This window comes from Balaenoptera musculus, chromosome 1 (genome assembly GCF_009873245.2).
Source record: "Balaenoptera musculus isolate JJ_BM4_2016_0621 chromosome 1, mBalMus1.pri.v3, whole genome shotgun sequence".
In the NCBI taxonomy this organism is placed as follows: domain Eukaryota; kingdom Metazoa; phylum Chordata; class Mammalia; order Artiodactyla; family Balaenopteridae; genus Balaenoptera; species Balaenoptera musculus.
The window spans coordinates 17,821,300-17,838,076 of NC_045785.1; the positions used below are offsets into that span (position 1 = coordinate 17,821,300).

General features: G+C 38.3%; 1 protein-coding gene across 1 annotated transcript in view; it reads left to right on the forward strand.

Annotated features, from left to right (window-relative positions):
* Positions 1-16,777, forward strand: part of KDM1A (lysine demethylase 1A) — a 63,615-nt gene continuing 46,838 nt past the window's right edge. Inside the window, 2 exon segments of the mRNA XM_036872598.1 lie at positions 1-500; positions 8,246-8,411. Coding sequence (XP_036728493.1) covers positions 144-500; positions 8,246-8,411 — 523 coding nt within the window. The 5' untranslated portion in view covers positions 1-143.

A 16,777-nucleotide genomic window follows, 5' to 3' on the forward strand; every position in this document is an offset into this window, starting at 1 on the left:
AGCGCGCGGAGCGCGCTTAGCGCGTGCATACGCGGCGGCGGTTGGCAGCGCGCGGACTGTGTGAGGTGAAGCGAGGCGACTCCGGACTCACGGACCGACAGACCGAGCGGCCCTTACGGCCGTCCGCAGCCAGGCGGCCCGAGATGTTGTCTGGGAAGAAGGCAGCAGCCGCGGCGGCGGCGGCGGCGGCAGCGGCGGCGGCGGCCGGGTCGGAGGCCGGTGCCGGGGCAGCGGGCGGCTCGGAGAACGGCTCTGAGGTGGCCGCGCCGCCCGCGGGCCTGTCCGGCCCTGCCGAAGCCGGGCCGGGGGCGGCCGGGGAGCGCACTCCCCGCAAGAAGGAGCCCCCGCGGGCCTCGCCCCCCGGGGGCCTGACTGAGCCGCCGGGGTCCGCCGGGCCTCAAGCTGGGCCTACCGTCGTGCCTGGGTCTGCGACCCCCATGGAAACGGGAATCGCAGAGACTCCGGAGGGGCGACGGACCAGTCGGCGCAAGCGAGCGAAGGTGAGGCCCGACCCCCGCCCTCGAACTGCAAATCCCGGTGCCAAGCTTCCCCGAGGTTGTCCAGCCCGCATTACCCCCCACCCCCGCGAGCCCCGGTCTTGGACCTTGAGCCCCCTGCCCCCACGACCTCCCCAGTCACCGACCTCCACCCACCTCCCCACTAGCTGGCTGGGTGAGGTGGGAGAAGGGAAGGTCTTTGCCTGTGGTGAATGCGTCTTCATGCCGTGACCGGGCCGTCCTGGGAAAGGGGGATCTCGGGGAGGGGTATTTTACTCATTTACATCTCGTACACCTTTTCATTTTCTTGACTGGGAAAAAATGGCTCCCTGACGTGGAGTTATGGTTGGCCTTGATGGAGACATATATCATTTGTTTGTCCACAGATGTGTCTGGAAGCTGCTCAGCAATATTTATGTGTTTCGGCCGGGAGCACGTTGAAGCTGTAGGGTGATGCTAAAGAAATTGCCTTAGCCTTGAAGACCGAAAAAAAGGAACTTTTTTTTTTTTTTGAGCCCTTTGCTGTGTGCTAGAGAGTTTTACTCTTTGTCCTTTTATCTTGTCAACGATCTTTTGATGTAGAGTTTTACAAATGAGGAAGCTGATTAAGAGGGTTAATATCAATTAGTCAAGGTGTAAATATACGGCAAGAAAAGGCTTTGTCACAGGACAGTATATACAGACTCACATCTCTGGGTGCCAGATGCTGTGTTCAAAGCGTCACCAACTTTTTATTTTTGCTAAACACCAACTGGCAGGTTTTGCTAGCCCCATTTCAGGAATGAGTAAGCTGAGGCACACAGTTTAAGCAACTTGCCCAGAGTCACAAAGCTAAGTAAGTGGTGGAACTGGAATGTAAGCCCTACACTTAACAATGTGATAAGGTGTCATCAGCCTCTGAAACAAAGGACCACATGTGACACCAACAGTGAGCAGGGCACTGGGGCAGTACCAGGGCACAGACTTTAGACTTGGCCCTTTTCTGGAGATTTCATGGTACAGTTGAAAAAGCTGGAAGTATATGTACATATAATTTTAAGTAACTAAATATTTTAAATTATGTAATTTATGCATATTACAAGTTTTCTATCTCTATATAATTTAAGTGGATATACCAAGTCAGTGTGTATGAGGAGCTTCTTGAGTGTTGCCCAGATTGAGAGCCCTCAGATTGAATTGCCCAGTTTTGAGAGATCTCTCTCCAAGAATACTCTGCTCCAAGTATAAAGGAGGGAAGTCTTTGTGTGTGGGGGGGGGGGGCGGGGGGGTTTAACCAACGCATAGGTTGCCAACTCCCAACTCTCTGAAATGAAATAGAGGGCAGAAGCCCAGTTGGGTTTTGATTTGACTATTTCAATAGGAAATTTGGCCAGAAACCAGATGATCAGTTTTTTGTTTTTTTTTTTAAGAGAACGAGGCGTCTCTTATTTATTTATGCATGCATACCTGCCTGCTGGGTCTCTTAGTTGCTGCACCAGGGCTCCTTAGTTGTGGCTCGCCAGCTGCTTAGTTGCAGCACACAGGCTCCTTAGTTGTGGCATGCGAACTCTTAGTTGCAGCATGCATGTGGGATCTAATTCCCTGAGCAGGGATCCAACCCAGGTCCCCTGCATTGGGAGCACAGAGTCTTAACCACTGTGCCACCAGGGAAGTCCCTCATATTTTTTTAAAAAGAGGTTTATTGAGATAATTCACATACCATAAAATTTACCATTTTTGAGTATGTAATTCAGTGATTATTAGCATATTCACAAAGTTGTATAACCAGCACAATATCCTACAGTCAATTGTAGGATATTTTCATCACCCCCAAAAGATACCTATACCATTAGCAGGCACTCTCCATTCGTCCTTGGCTCCAGCCCCTGGCATTCACTAATCTTTCTGTCACTGTGGATTTGCCTTTTTTGGACATTTTATGTAAATGGAACCATATAATATGTGGCCTTTTGTGTCTGGCTTTAGCATGTTTTCAAGGTTCATCCATGTTGTAGTACTTCCATTCAGTACTTGATAGCTAACTGGCCAACTAATATCCCAGTGTACGAATATACCACATTTTGTTTATCCATTCATCATTTTATAGACATCTCCACTTTTTGGCTATTGTGAATAATGCTGCTGTGAACATTTGTGTACAGTTTTTTGTGTGAACATGTTTTTGGTTCTCTTAGGTATGATACCTAGGAGTGGAATTGCTGGGTGGTATGGTATCTCTGTTTAACTTATAGAGGAGCTGCCAAACAGCTTTCCATAGCAGCCACATCATTTTACATTCCCACCAGCAATATTTGAGAGTTCTGATTTCTCCAATCTTATTGACACTTGATAATGTCTTTTTATTATAGCCATCCTAGTGGGTGTGAAGTGGTATCTCATTGTGGTTTTAATATGTAGGCTAAAGATGTTGAATTGAGTATCTTCTCTTGTCCTTATTGGCCATTTGTATATCTTTTTTTGGTGAAATGTCTATTCATATCCTTGGCTCATCTTTAAATTGTGTTGTCTTTTTATTGTTGAGTAGTTAGAGTTCTATATATACGGTGATTACAAAAGTTTTAAATTTTGATTTCCAGTTTATTTTTTCTTTTGTCCCTTTTGCTTCTAGTGTTCCATCTAAGAAACCATTACCTAATCCAGTGTCATAAAGATGTACTCCTATGTTTTCTTCTAAGAGTTTTATAGTTTTAGCTCTTGCATTTAGGTCTATGATCATTTTGGAGTTAATTTTTGTACGTGGCATTCTTTTGCATGTGTGTATCCGCTTGTCCCAACACAATTTGTTGAAGACTATTGTCTCCCCTTTGAATGATTGACACCCTTGTTGATTGACCATAAATGTAAGGGTTTATTTTTCCACTCTCAATTCTATCCCATTGATCTATATTTCTGTTCTTATGCCAGTACCACACTGTCCTGATTACTGTAGCTTGGCAATATGTTTTGAAATCGACAAGTGTGAGTTCTCCAGCTTTGTTCTTTTTCAAGATTGTTTTGGCTATTCTGTATCTCTTGCATTTCCATATAAATTTTAGGATCAGTTTATCAGTTTTTGCAAAAAGGCAGCTGAAATTCTGATTGGGATTGTGTTGAATCTAGATTAATTTGGGGCTTGCTATAAGATTTCTTTGTAATTCTCCTGTGTTTAATTTTCCTTTGTGATTAGCTCTGAAACTCTCAAAAGAAAAATGGGTTATGTGTTTATTTGGTGAGCAACTAGGAAGTAAAGAATTGGGGAAGCAGACCTACGTATTCATAGCTAGTCTTGGGAACCAGAGGAAGCAGACCTCAAGGGATAGAGTATCCATAAAGGAGTAAAATGGAAGCTGAGTCCGCTGTAGATAGACCTTGCTTCAAGGCCTTGCCTCAAGAGTTTATGCAGGGGATATATCTATATTTTATAGCCTGGGAGCTTATTCATTTTTGGGGGGCGGGGAGGGACTTTTTTTTTTTTTTTTTTTGGCCACACTGTGCAGCATATGGTATCTTAGTTCCCTGACCAGGGATTGAACCCATGCCCCCTGCAGTGGAAGCAATAAGTCTTAACCACTGGACTGCCAGGGAAGTCCCTGGGGGGGACCCTCTTTTAAAACAAATTTATATATGCATAAACATGTATATAATTATATAAATAAGTAAATATATGTATAATTATGTAATCAAAATTAGGTTCAGGGTATTGGAAGGAGTCCATGCAATTGAGGGTCCCTGAGGCTTAAGTTTCATTAGTTTCAGAATAAATTCACCTCTGAATGTCTATGCTAACATTATGGCAAACTATTTAAGGTTTGAAATTGTTAAATTGGGCTGAGACTTTGGGAACACCACACAGCTTAAGGAATGGCGGTCTTGAGCTGGGCCTTGAAAAAGGACAGAATTTTTAAAAGTGTTCTGGAAAAGGATGGACTTCTGGAGTTAACTCATCCTCCTGTGATTCCTTTTCCTCAGAAAAATAAATCCTACTTTGTAACATTATTAGGTTTAGATATAATGTAAATAAAATGCTTATTGCAGTGTCTGGCATAAGTAAGTAGGTACCCAGTGATTAAGTACTACTAGGGAAGAAAAGGAAGTGAAAAATGCTTGGAATATAATAGAAAGTGGTTTGAGAAGCAACAGGGAGTCCAGAGTGGACAACTGAATGTTGGGAACAATGGGCAAATGAATTTAATTGGAAATGAGGTTCTTCTAGGAGCAAGATAAGTTGGAGGGATCAGTAGTGTTGTAGAGTTGTATCTAGGTTGTAGAGAGCCAAATACTAGATATGTGCTGTCCTGGATGGTAGCCACTAGCCACCTATGGCTATTGAGCACTTACCATGTGGCTAGTAGATTGAGGGAACTGAATTTTTAATTTTAATTTAATCCTAAATAGCCACATGGTAAGTGCTCAATAGCCACAGGTGGCTAGTGCTACCTTATTGGAAGCACAGATAGAGAACATTTCCATTATCACAGAAAATTCTGTCAGACAGCATTGCACTAGATTATGAAGTATAAGTGCTATGAGAATTTAGAGAAGGGAAAGATATATTTGTAAGTTTGGAAGACTTAGGGAGTAATTTGCAGAGGAGGTGGGCCTTGAATTTTAGGCATTGGATTTACAGAAAAGGTGGGAGTAGCTTTTAGGGAGTTTAGGGATGATTTTGACTAGTGTGTTAGAAAATGATTAGAGGTAAATTTGACTAGTTAGAGCTAGAGAGTTTATATGCTGGTTTGACAGTTTTGGCATTCATTTGGAAAATGAATGTATTTGGAAATACGTACAGTGTATTTGGAAAATTAATCTGGCAGTTGTGCCCTAGGTGAATTACAAGGAAGAACTGTTAAAAGACTGGAGCTTTAAGGTGGTTGGGAAGTGAATGAATCACTGTAGCAAGGGTGTGGAAGAGATAGGAGAGACTAGAGATATAAATTTGAGAGTCACGGGTGTACAGGTGAGAACAAGTACCCTACTGACTCATCTGCCTGTTGGGACACCTTTTTGTACTTGGTTATAAGTAGTTGTAGCACCTCTGAAGTCTCAGAGGATTTTAGTTAGGGATAAAAGATTCCCACTCCTTTATGTTCATAGCATCCATTCTTTTTCTCAGGGGAATAACTTTTATTTTTTATAGTTTGTATGATTCTTTCAGATGGTTTTTAAACTTTTTCATAAGTGGAGAAATCCATTTTTACAAAATATAATTTTATGCATAATCCCAAAATAAAATACTACTTGCCTGTTGTATATCAAGTTTAAATTTATAACATTTATTTTAGTTGTCAGTCTTTGAGACAATGAGGCTATTTTGGTAGAGCCAAATTTGAGAGTGGAGGTTAAGCATAATAGTTGCAGCCTCAATAATTTCTGTATTTTGTTTATGAAGTATTGTACTGATTGACAAGTAGTGGTAGTGCAGAAGGTTGTTTCCTTGTTTTTAGCTTGTCTTTCCATCTCAGGACACTCTCTCAGTTGAACAGAGATGGCAGAAGAAATTTTATTCTTCAGTCTACCCAAAATTGAGTTACCTAAGTAGTACAACTTCATGTGTTGGTGATCTTAAAGGGTTATGGTTTGGTTTAACACATACGAGTACTCATGTTAAAAATACATTTTAAAATTAATAAATGAAATCCCAAAAAAATCCAAGGGTTCTGTGGAACACAGTTCTTTTTCTGTTGTTGTTAAATACTACTTTAGATATTCTTACTCCTATCTCTAGGTATTTTTCTGATCTCCTTTTTTTCTTGAAAGCTAAGAACTCTAGACCAGCCTCTTCCAAGTGTATTCCTTGTTAGTAGTTATTACATCAAAACATTGGATTAAAAAATATTAAAAAAGATTGTTTTTGCTGTGAAACTTCTCAGTACTTTTAACATGTATTATGACTCTCCTAGAGGGGGCCTATAAAGAATGCAGTGCTTCCCTAACTTTAATCTTGGATTCATTTTTCCTTCAAAGGGCATGGTGTCTTAGGCAAAAGCTGAACTACTTCAGTAGAGAGGATCGTATATTATTGTTTGTGTTTGTCTCAGAATTTGCACATTGCCCAGTTCCACAGTAGGCACTTGTTAAGTGATTATTGATTGAATGGGTAGGATTGATGGGCAGGGGATTAAAGGGCTGAATCTTTGGGACAGGGAGAGATCAAGCACTGTTGAGGGGTAAAAGGTGAAAGGAAGCTGCATACTGTAAACATGTATTACATTTTCTAACCCAGCTCCCTCTTTGAAACTTTTTTCCCTCCTTGCTGCTTTACCCATTATCCTGAGGTCTGTTCCTAACAGTTTAATCTCAGTCAAGTAGGATAAAGTTTGTTATCTGCATTTTTGGGAGATTTTATTGTAAAGTCTCTGAGATGTTTACCTGATCAGGTTTTTTTGTTTGCAACTAGAGTTTCAGCTTATTAAGGGCAGAGATACTCATTCATAATCATTTTCTCCATTGTGCCATGTTCTCAGTTCAGTATTTGATAGATAAATACAATTATTCAAGTGTTAAATAAAATTCTTAGAGCACAGGTCAAAGCTATTCAATTTATCCATAATTGTTTCCATTTTCTAACCCAATCCCTGTTTTCAGTAAAACTCTTAACTCCCCTAGCTACCTACTCCCCCACCACCCAAATCCTGTGGTCATGTCATTAAAAAAAAAAAAGAAGACAGATAATAGCAGCCAGCCATCTGGAGCGATTTCAAAGATATTTCGAAAGTTAAAATAGATTACATTCACTGTAATCCACAGGACGATGCATTTCAGAAATCTAATATATTATATTTGGAAGCCATGTTGTCTTTGCCCTGTCTCCACCTCCAATAAATACTTTTTATTTTATTCATTTTATCTTTTCATTGAATCCAGAATAGAGAGCTGTTGTTTCTGGGGCTTCCTTGTTAGGGTGGGGGTCAAAATGATGATTTGACAGTGTTCCAAGGTTGATGACTATTTGTAATACACATTTTAACAAAGAGGTCCATAATAATCTTCCCTATCCTAAGTTGCTTTACCCCCCAATAAAACATTCATTAAGACTGCTTCCTCTTTCTACTTATTACCTGGTTTTCCCCTTTGTAACCTGTGTGAATTAGTAGTAAGGCTTGTAGTCTCCATTTCCACATGACTTATTCCTTAATTTGTTGTAATAAGGATTCTTTGCTCTCATCATTCAACTCTCTTAAGTCACCTGTGTTTTGTTTTTGTTTTTGTTTTAAGCAAATGTACCTTTTTATTGTTTCAGTTTGACTATTGCCATTTGCAACTTTTATTCCCTGCCCACCCTCCCCACTCCTCAATTTGGTTTCTAGAATTCTTTTGCTATTTACCTGTGGAATAGTAGTTAGAAGTACAGATTGGCATTAGACAGACTTGTTATTCTAGCTAACTGTATTTTTGTCTGACTGAGGGCTAGTTTAGTCTTTTGTTGAAACTTCCAGTATGTGAACATGATATATACATACGTATAGATGCACACACAAACACACAATTAATTTTTATTTGTAGAGAGCCTCAGAGTCATTGATTTGAATTTCAATACTATGATGTAAAAGTTATAGTTTGGGCTAAATCTGAACTGACACAAGATTATTTCATGAGAGATTTTGTTTTTAATGGTTACCTATTATGAGCTAGCTTGTTCCTTGTTATTCGCTTATTTTCCTTAAAAATTGAAGTTAGAAAACAATTCATATTTACTGATGGTTCCAAACTGAGTTTCTGACTTTAGATGTCCATTGTATTTAGCTTTCCCTGGTATAATCTCCATATAGGTAGAGTACAGAGAGATGGATGAAAGTTTGGCCAACCTCTCAGAAGACGAGTATTATTCAGAAGAAGAGAGAAATGCTAAAGCAGAGAAGGAAAAGAAGCTTCCCCCACCACCCCCTCAAGCCCCACCTGAGGAAGAAAATGAAAGTGAGCCTGAGGAACCATCTGGTGAGTTGTAGTAACTAACCACAGTTTTGTTTTATCTTAGAAATAAGAATAAATGAATTTATTCCTATTCTGCAATGTTCTTTTTGTCTTTGGTTTATACTCTTATATTGGCCATGTGTATTTTTGTGTGTGTGCACATGTACATGTATACACACATAAATATACATGCATATATACATAATGGTACTGACATTCTTTTTGTGTGTGTCTGTACATATAGGAGGAAAGTAAAGAATGAGGGTAGAAGGATAATGGCTGTGTAAGGCAGCTGGAAAGTTGGAGAAAATGCACAGAAAGCCAAACCCGAAGAACCAAACCTTTCAGTGATAACTCTGATTCAGAATTTAGAGATAGAATGATTCAGAAATTATTCTGGCTAAATTATGCCATTTACTTCATGGTTAGATACTTTCAGATAAAACCTTCGTGGTGTGGATCGGTTTTGAAAAGGGTCTTTTCCTGGTGAACAAAGATAAAAATACATTCTGAAGTCAAAAAGAAAAGACTTAAGTGCCTGTTATTGTTTAGTTATTGAGCCCTCCAGTCAAAAGAATGGTATAAGAAAAGGTTATGAAGAGATTCTAAGGTCACACAATCTTCCCTATGACATTGAAAGATTATTGGAGCCTATAGTACTGTTTTCAGAGGTTCAAACATCTTAAAAGAATTCTCACTAACATCCCCTCAGTGAATCCTACTGAGGATACCCAGACCAATTAGGAATACCCTTTTGTTTTGGAGAGACCAAACAAAAGTAGAATCTTAATTAATATTTCATATCTTCTGCCATTAATGGCTACTCTTTAACTCTTCTTCGAAGAGTTTGAGTTTTTACTAAGTTCTTCTCCTTAAAATACTTTCTGTATTTCCAGTAGCTCCAGGCCCATTCACCTCACCAATTCTTTTAGAGAGCATTACAAATCAGGTGTTAATTTCAACTTAGGTTTAGAACTTATCAAACAGATTCTGGCTAAAACTCAAAAATAAAAATTTATAATTTACAGTAATTGTAATAAAATATAATAAAAGAATACAGTTTGAGAGCATTTAGAAAAAGATAGATTCTGGGTTTAAATCTTCTCAGGAATCAGATTTCCTAAGAATGGTTTTCCTAAAATTTTCTTAAAATAACTTATCGGACAGTTACTTACTGGGAGTGGTATATTACCTTTGGGAGTAATGTCCCTGAGGCAAATGTACCTCAACAACACCTCCTCTCTTTTTGTTGATTTTTTTTCCTCCTTTTCCTAGTCTTTTACATTTAGCTCTCTCCCCTTCTTTCTGTCCTTACTCCCAACTCTTCCCTTGACTCTCTACTCCTTTCTTCTATATTCTACTTTGATTCTTGCCTTTCTTTTTTTCTACCTTTGCTGTAGATTTGCTAATGAGATACATGGGGATAATCCTTTTGATAGCTGTTATATAGCTCCAGAGGCTGCTGATCTCTTAGTTTAAGGACTCTATTATTCAGTAGATGATCTGATATCTCAGATACTGCCTCACCCTCTTTTTTGTGTAGTTGTCAGTGTCTCCAGTAAGAAACTGATTTACCATAAGGTATCAAGTTGATATACACTTTGTCCTCTGAAAATTTTAAACCAAGTCTTGGTGTTTTCTTTTTTGTGAAAGAGGCTTTTTATTTTGTTTTCCTTCTTCCATAAATGTCAGATATTGTTCCTACAAAGAGTAAATATCTTTTTAAAAATTATTTATTTATTTATTTATTTATTTGGTTGTGCTGGGTCTTAGTTGCGGCAGGCGGGCTCCTTAGTTGCAGCTCGCAGGGTCCTTAGTTGCGGCATGCATGTGGGATCTAGTTCCCTGACCAGGGATCAAACCCGGGCCTCCTGCATTGGGAGCATGGAGTCTTATCCACTGCGCCACCAGGGAAGTCCCCAAAAGTAAATATCTTAGCAAAGGGATTTAGGATCTGGGGAACTGTCTTTATGCCATTATGTTCTAGTTAATTTTAATCCAGTGGTTTAGTTTAAGTTTTAAACTATTTAATATTCTGGAGAAAATTAAAGTTTTGTTTCTTAAGTTTAGGATATCTTCAGTGCTCAGAGGTGTGCTGGTAACAGCCGAAACTTACCAATTATTTGTGGTTATGAAAATAAAGTTATTTTTCCTCTAAAACAACTCAAAAACATTTTTTTAAACATTTGTAGGGTGAATTAGGGAATACTTACCCTGGAAAAGTAGTGGTAGCTTACTGGCCTGCAGAATTTAGAAATAGTTTGGGTCCTCATGGTAAATAAATATTATCAGGGAAGTTCAAGTATGTAGAAACTGTCCAGGGTTTCCAAAATCTCTTGTCTTATCCGAACTAGTTTTTTCACTTAAGTTTTCATTCAAAAATTGAATGGAAGCCTTGCCATATGCGTATCTTAAAATCTTGAGAGAAGATGTGGGTCTGGTTCTTTACCAAATCTTTTCAGTTATTTTAGGTGATAACTAGACATTAACTTACTCTCTTAAAATATATAAGGTTTGAATACATTTCATTCTTACCGGCTTTTATACATGTTTAGAAAATTTTGCTTCACTTTCCACAGTGTTAATCTTAAGAAGAATAAAATATTTTGTTAATTATGAAAGCACGAGGTATTCTGAAGTCAGTGGGTAAAATGATTTGACTGGAGAAGATTCCTCTAGGAGAGTTCTAAGAGGAGGCCAGAAACGAAGGTTGGAGCCTTGGTTACCAGGCTAAGGAATTTGAACTTGATGTCCTTTAAGCACTGGGAGGATCTGGTCATGGGTAACACTGAGGTTTTTTGAGTGAAGGTGCTGTACCAAAATGCGTGTTTTGGAAAAATCAGTCTATGTGCTCTATAAGGGCAAAGTAAAGGAGTAAAGAGACTGGGATTGGAGAGATGATTTAGGCTATTTTGGTAATTGAGTTTACTGGATTTTGATCAGTGGAAAAATGTTCTCAATATCAAAGTTGAATTTTTTGGGAAACGAGGTTTGGGTTTCAGGAATTCCCTGGTGGTCCAGTGGTTAGGACTCGGCGCTTTCACTGCCTGGGCCCGGGTTCGATCCCTGGTCTGGGAACTAAGATCCTGCAAGCCTGCACGGCGTGGCCAAAAAAAAAGGAGGTTTGGGTTTTTTTCTGTTTGGATTTATTTAATTGGGAAAAAGTTCTCTGTTCTGGGTTAAACACTGTTTGTAGATTTGTCAGTTTTTAATTATAACAATGTGGCATTTAGTTCTGTGGTGGTCACATGGGTAAATGTATTTTTCATACTAAATATTGCTGCTTATGTTTAAAATTCACCTAATTTGTTTTCTTAAACATTTCCATGTATTTTTATATTTACTATACACTTCTGAATATATTTGTTTTAACAAACGATGGTTTTATTTGGTTTTCCAGTACCTTTTCTATCAAGATAAAAGTGGCAGCTGAGCCTGAACAGGTTGTCTTTGGAATTGAGTGTTTGGTTATTAGTGGTATCACATAATAGTGGAGCATCTATAAAATAGAGTAAAATCTCAGTTGGAGTTTACATACTGGTTTAGAATAATTGCCGCTCTGTTAAAGTAGCTTTCTATTGGAGAAAAGCTTTCTTCCCTTCTTGACTCAGTTGTTACCCTGTATACCTTAGATTATTCCTCAGTGAGGTTTTACTAAGTTAACTAATTTGCTAGCACTTCGCTTTTTTATTTTCATACAAAACATAGTTTTTTTCCCTTCACTGCCTTTCAGCAGTTGAAATTTTGCAGAAAAATCTCACTGGTAGTTCCTGGATTTAAATTTTGTATTGGATTACTGTTTAGGAACTCTGGTTTGGGATTCCTGTTTAGGAACTCTAACATTTGGGGTTAGAAGTAGCTTAGTTGTGTATAGCTTAAGATTTGTATGGAAACTTACTCTAAAATAAATAAAATGAAATTTGAAATGGGTTTTTAAGATGCCTTTCTTAAGACGTCTTCACGTTAATGGATTTCTCAATAGAGACATCAGAAGCATGTTTGAAATATACGTATGTATGTGCATGTGTCTGTATGCGTACCATTTTTCCAGGCTCAGTGCTGTGCTAATACGCTAATGAAACTCAAAGGCTTCCATTAACCATTGATTAACTCTTCAAATCAATTTTGTTAGATATTGTTAGCTGGTTGGGGACGACTTTATTATATTCCATTTTATTGAATGACTGTGGGAAGAATCACTTTATCTCCTTGTTTAAAATAAGGATTCTGGTGAGAATATAAACAAAGTATTTGCTCTCTTCTCTGTTGTGCATGGTAATTTTGGATGTGTTTGGTGTATGTGTTTGAAAGAGATGTAGGCTTTTAAACAAATTACAAAACAATGAGATGTGGGAGATTGCTGTGACAAAAAATTCTGTGTGGTTTTAATAATTTGGAGGCCTTGTTCATGTAATAGTCATGCTGTAGATTGAAAGTATTTTTAAAAATCACACAAAAGGAGATGCAACCTGAATTAGTAAAAATACTAAATTTATATAAAATATACAAAATGTACGTGTATGGGTAGAAGAATTTAGCTTAAAATTCAGTGAAATTTGATCATAAATACTGTTGACAAGAGATTGACCTAAAACTTGATGAGTTGCTTTATTTGCTGTAGCAAAAATCTAAAAGGCAGAATCTTTTGGACTATCCTTTAGAACTCGGTGTAATAGAATTTGACCAGAGGAGAGCTGAAGATGGACCTTACTTTAAAAGAAAAAAATCAGTGGTTGGTCCCAATATTTGTACAGTGGTCCTTATATTTTCATATTTCTTTGTTTATAAAGTACCCTGATCATCTCTCCTATGAGGCAGTCATACTGATTGCAGTCAGTAAAAGTGCTGGATTTGGCAGCGTGCATAGTTATGGTCAGAGTTCAGGTGAATACTTTCGTTTATCAGGCTGTAAGTACTCTCAAGTGGCACATCCCAGCCTTTTCTCTCTCCATGCCTACAAGTGCACAGCCCCCATACCCAGCAGGAGACCCTCTTTTGTAGGTTTAGTAGAAGTTGCTAGGAAATTGATCCCTGAAGAGTTGTTTATGTTGCCATTTTGGCCTGCTAGTGTCAACTAAGTGCCTGAAATCATTTGATTTTCTCATCATGAAGTATGATGTATACATTTAGAAAACAGACCTAGGATTAATTTTCTTGCTTTTTTTTTTTTTTTTTTTTTAAATAAATTTATTTATTTATTTATTTTTGGCTGTGTTGGGTCTTCGTTGCTGCACGCAGGCTTTCTCTAGTTGCGGCGAGCGGGGGCTACTCTTCTTTGCAGTGCGCTTGCTTCTCATTGCAGTGCGCTTGCTTCTCATTGCAGTGGCTTCTCATTGTGGGGCACGAGCTCTAGGCGTCCGGGCTTCAGTAGTTGTGGCACGCGGGCTCAGTAGTTGTGGCTCGCAGGCTCTAGAGCACAGGCTCAGTAGTTGTGGCGCACGGGCTTAGTTGCTCCGCGGCATGTGGGATCTTCCCGGACCAGGACTTGAACCCGTGTCCCCTGCATTGGCAAGTGGATTCTTAACCACTGCACCACCAGGGAAGTTCCAACCTTTTTTTTTTTTTTTTTTTTTTTTTTTTTGTATAGCATCATTTCAGTGTTCTGATTTGGAACTATGCTCCAGAATAACTTACTAGAGAGCTGGGGGAAAATGTCACAGGCCGAAAAGGTAACCTAGATCAATTCAACAAAATTTTTGTATTTTGATAGATTACTAAAAATGGACCAAGATGTGTATTACTATACAACACATGGTCCCCACTCTCAGATAATTTATAGCCTAGTATGAGATACAGATGTATACATAAATGTATAATAGAAGGCAAAATACTCTTAGATGTTACATTTCAGGGTAAAAATGTGGAGAGACTTAGAGGCAGAAAGGGTGGAAAGGAAGGAAGTATTCAGATCCTTCTTTACTTACAGGAAGAGTTAAAAAAAAAAAAAAAAGAAACCCAACAAGGTAGGGGATTGGTGGTGTGGAGGGGAAAATTTTTATACAGACATTTTCTACACAAAATAAGATTTTCTCAAATGTGCAGCTCCTCATTCACTTTATTCTACATACATTAATTGTAAAACTATAGTGCTTTGTTCCAGGCATGGTGCTGGATTCTGAGGGTTCAAGGCTGAAGACTAAGTCCTCCTGCAAAGAATTCCCAGTCCAGTTTAGGGTTACAGATATTAATTGACAACAATGAAGAAACAATACAATAAAAGTATATACAAAGTATGGTGAGACTGCAGAAATTGTTTTCAGATGTTTTTCCCAAAATTGGATTTTGGAAGTTTTACTTTAAACATGAAGGAATGAAGGTAGGCTTTTATGAAGCAGTTTGAGAGCCCTGATTTTTAACTGTTCATGCTTTTGGCTGATAAGAACCATTGAATCAGATGCTACCAAGTTATGTTTGGTCTTTAGAGATTGACCTGCTTTTCTTAATGATTTTATTTTATTGATTATTTTGCCTTATTTTTTATTAAGGCAAAATAGTAATTTGTTTAGCTGAGCAACTTTATTTTTGTAATCTCCTTGTATTCTTTTGCTACCATCCTTTATTTGGTGTGATCATGGATAATAGAAGAACAGGATACTTTGAGGATTTTCTCATCTGAAAAATGGGGCTTGATGTGAGGATCGTATGAGAAGATATGGGCTCCACTTTTGTGTACAGATGTCTTGCATTTATTAAACACAGTTGAACCAGGAATACAGTGGGTTGGTGTTGTTTTTTAAATTTATTTTATTGAAGTGTAGGTGATTTACAGTGTTGTGTTAATTACTGCTCCACAGCAAAGTGATTCAGTTATACGTATATATACACACACACACACACACACACACACATTCTTTTTTAAAATATTCTTTTCCATTATGGTTTATCATAGGATTTTGAATATAGTTCTCTGTGCTGTACAGTAGGACCTTGTTTATCCATTCTGTATATAAAAGCTTACATCTGCTAACCCCAACCTCCCACTCCATCCTTCCCCCAACCCCGTTTCCCTTGGCAACCACCAGTCTGTTCTCTATGTCCATGATTCTGTTTCTTAGATAGGTTCATTTGTGTCATATTTTATATTCCACGTATAAGTGATATCATATGGTATTTGTCTTTCTCTTTCTGACTTCACTTAGTATGGTAATCTCTAGTTGCATCAGATCAGTGTTCTAGTCAGGAAGAAATCAGGTTAGGTAATGGACTAGGTTGACATACATACTCTGTCACTTTTGGAAACTGGGAAGTGTATGTGGTAGCCCATTTTCAATAATGTGAATAGATCATTTTTTACAAAATAGTTCTTTAAGCTTTTATATGTTAAATCATAGGAGGAGTGGCAAATCTTGGTACTTTCTAATAAAGACTTTCTCTCCTCAGAGAATAACAGTGTAAATCCATATATCAACTATCAAGATATAACATTAAATTTTGCCATATTTGCTGATCACAGCGGTTTTAAACATTTGGAAACAGGATTATTTTTGCTTTTGCTGTTTTTTAGCATCTTCTGATATTTGAAGATAGACGAATACATATGATTAATTAAAGCCTAAGAAGTTGTATGTTTTTCATAGCATTGTAGACTCAAATCATGTTTAAGGTGGAAGGAGCCTCTAATCATAGCCCAGGAAGATATAGATAGCCAGAGTTCTGAAAAACTGTTACATAAGCAGGAAAAGGGGACTCTCTTGTTGGGAAATACACTCATGGTTATCAGTTGTGAAAAGTTAAAATGGTTCTTTTAATAGCAGCTCCAGAATAAAGTTCCATATTGGCCTTTTTAAAAACAGGTAAATAACTAGAAAAATAAGCTTTGTTTTTAAAAAACTACCTGTACTCAAACACAGCTTAAGCTTGGCAGTTGAGCAACATAACATAGCATCTGAATTGTGGGCTTTCTTTGCAACATTTTGAAAAGTGAACTACAAACCAAGATTTTGCAACAAAATAAGTAAGGAAAGTCTATGGAATGTGGAGGGAAATAGCATGTGAAAAAGTCAGTTCATTCAGTTGGCTTACAAAACCTTTGCTTTCTTCCCTAGCTTGTAGGGCTTTTACTTTCTTTTATATAGGATCCCTGCTACTGAGCTTCTCAGTTCTGCCCCAGTGTTAAGTTCAGGAGCAAAGCAGTGCTACAGCTCCTCCAGTGGTACAGAGAGAAAATTCCAGGCAGGCTCCTACCTCAGGAAGCATTGTTTTCCTGCTTTCTAGACTTTAAGGCTATCTATTTTAGTTCTTTATTTTATTTTATTTTATTTTATTTGCTGTGTTAGGTCTTTGTTGCTGCGCATGGACTTCTCATTGCGGTGGCTTCTTTTGTTGCGAAGCACGGGCTCTAGGCGTGCAGGCTTCAGTAGTTGTGGCACACGGGCTCAGTAGTTGTGGCT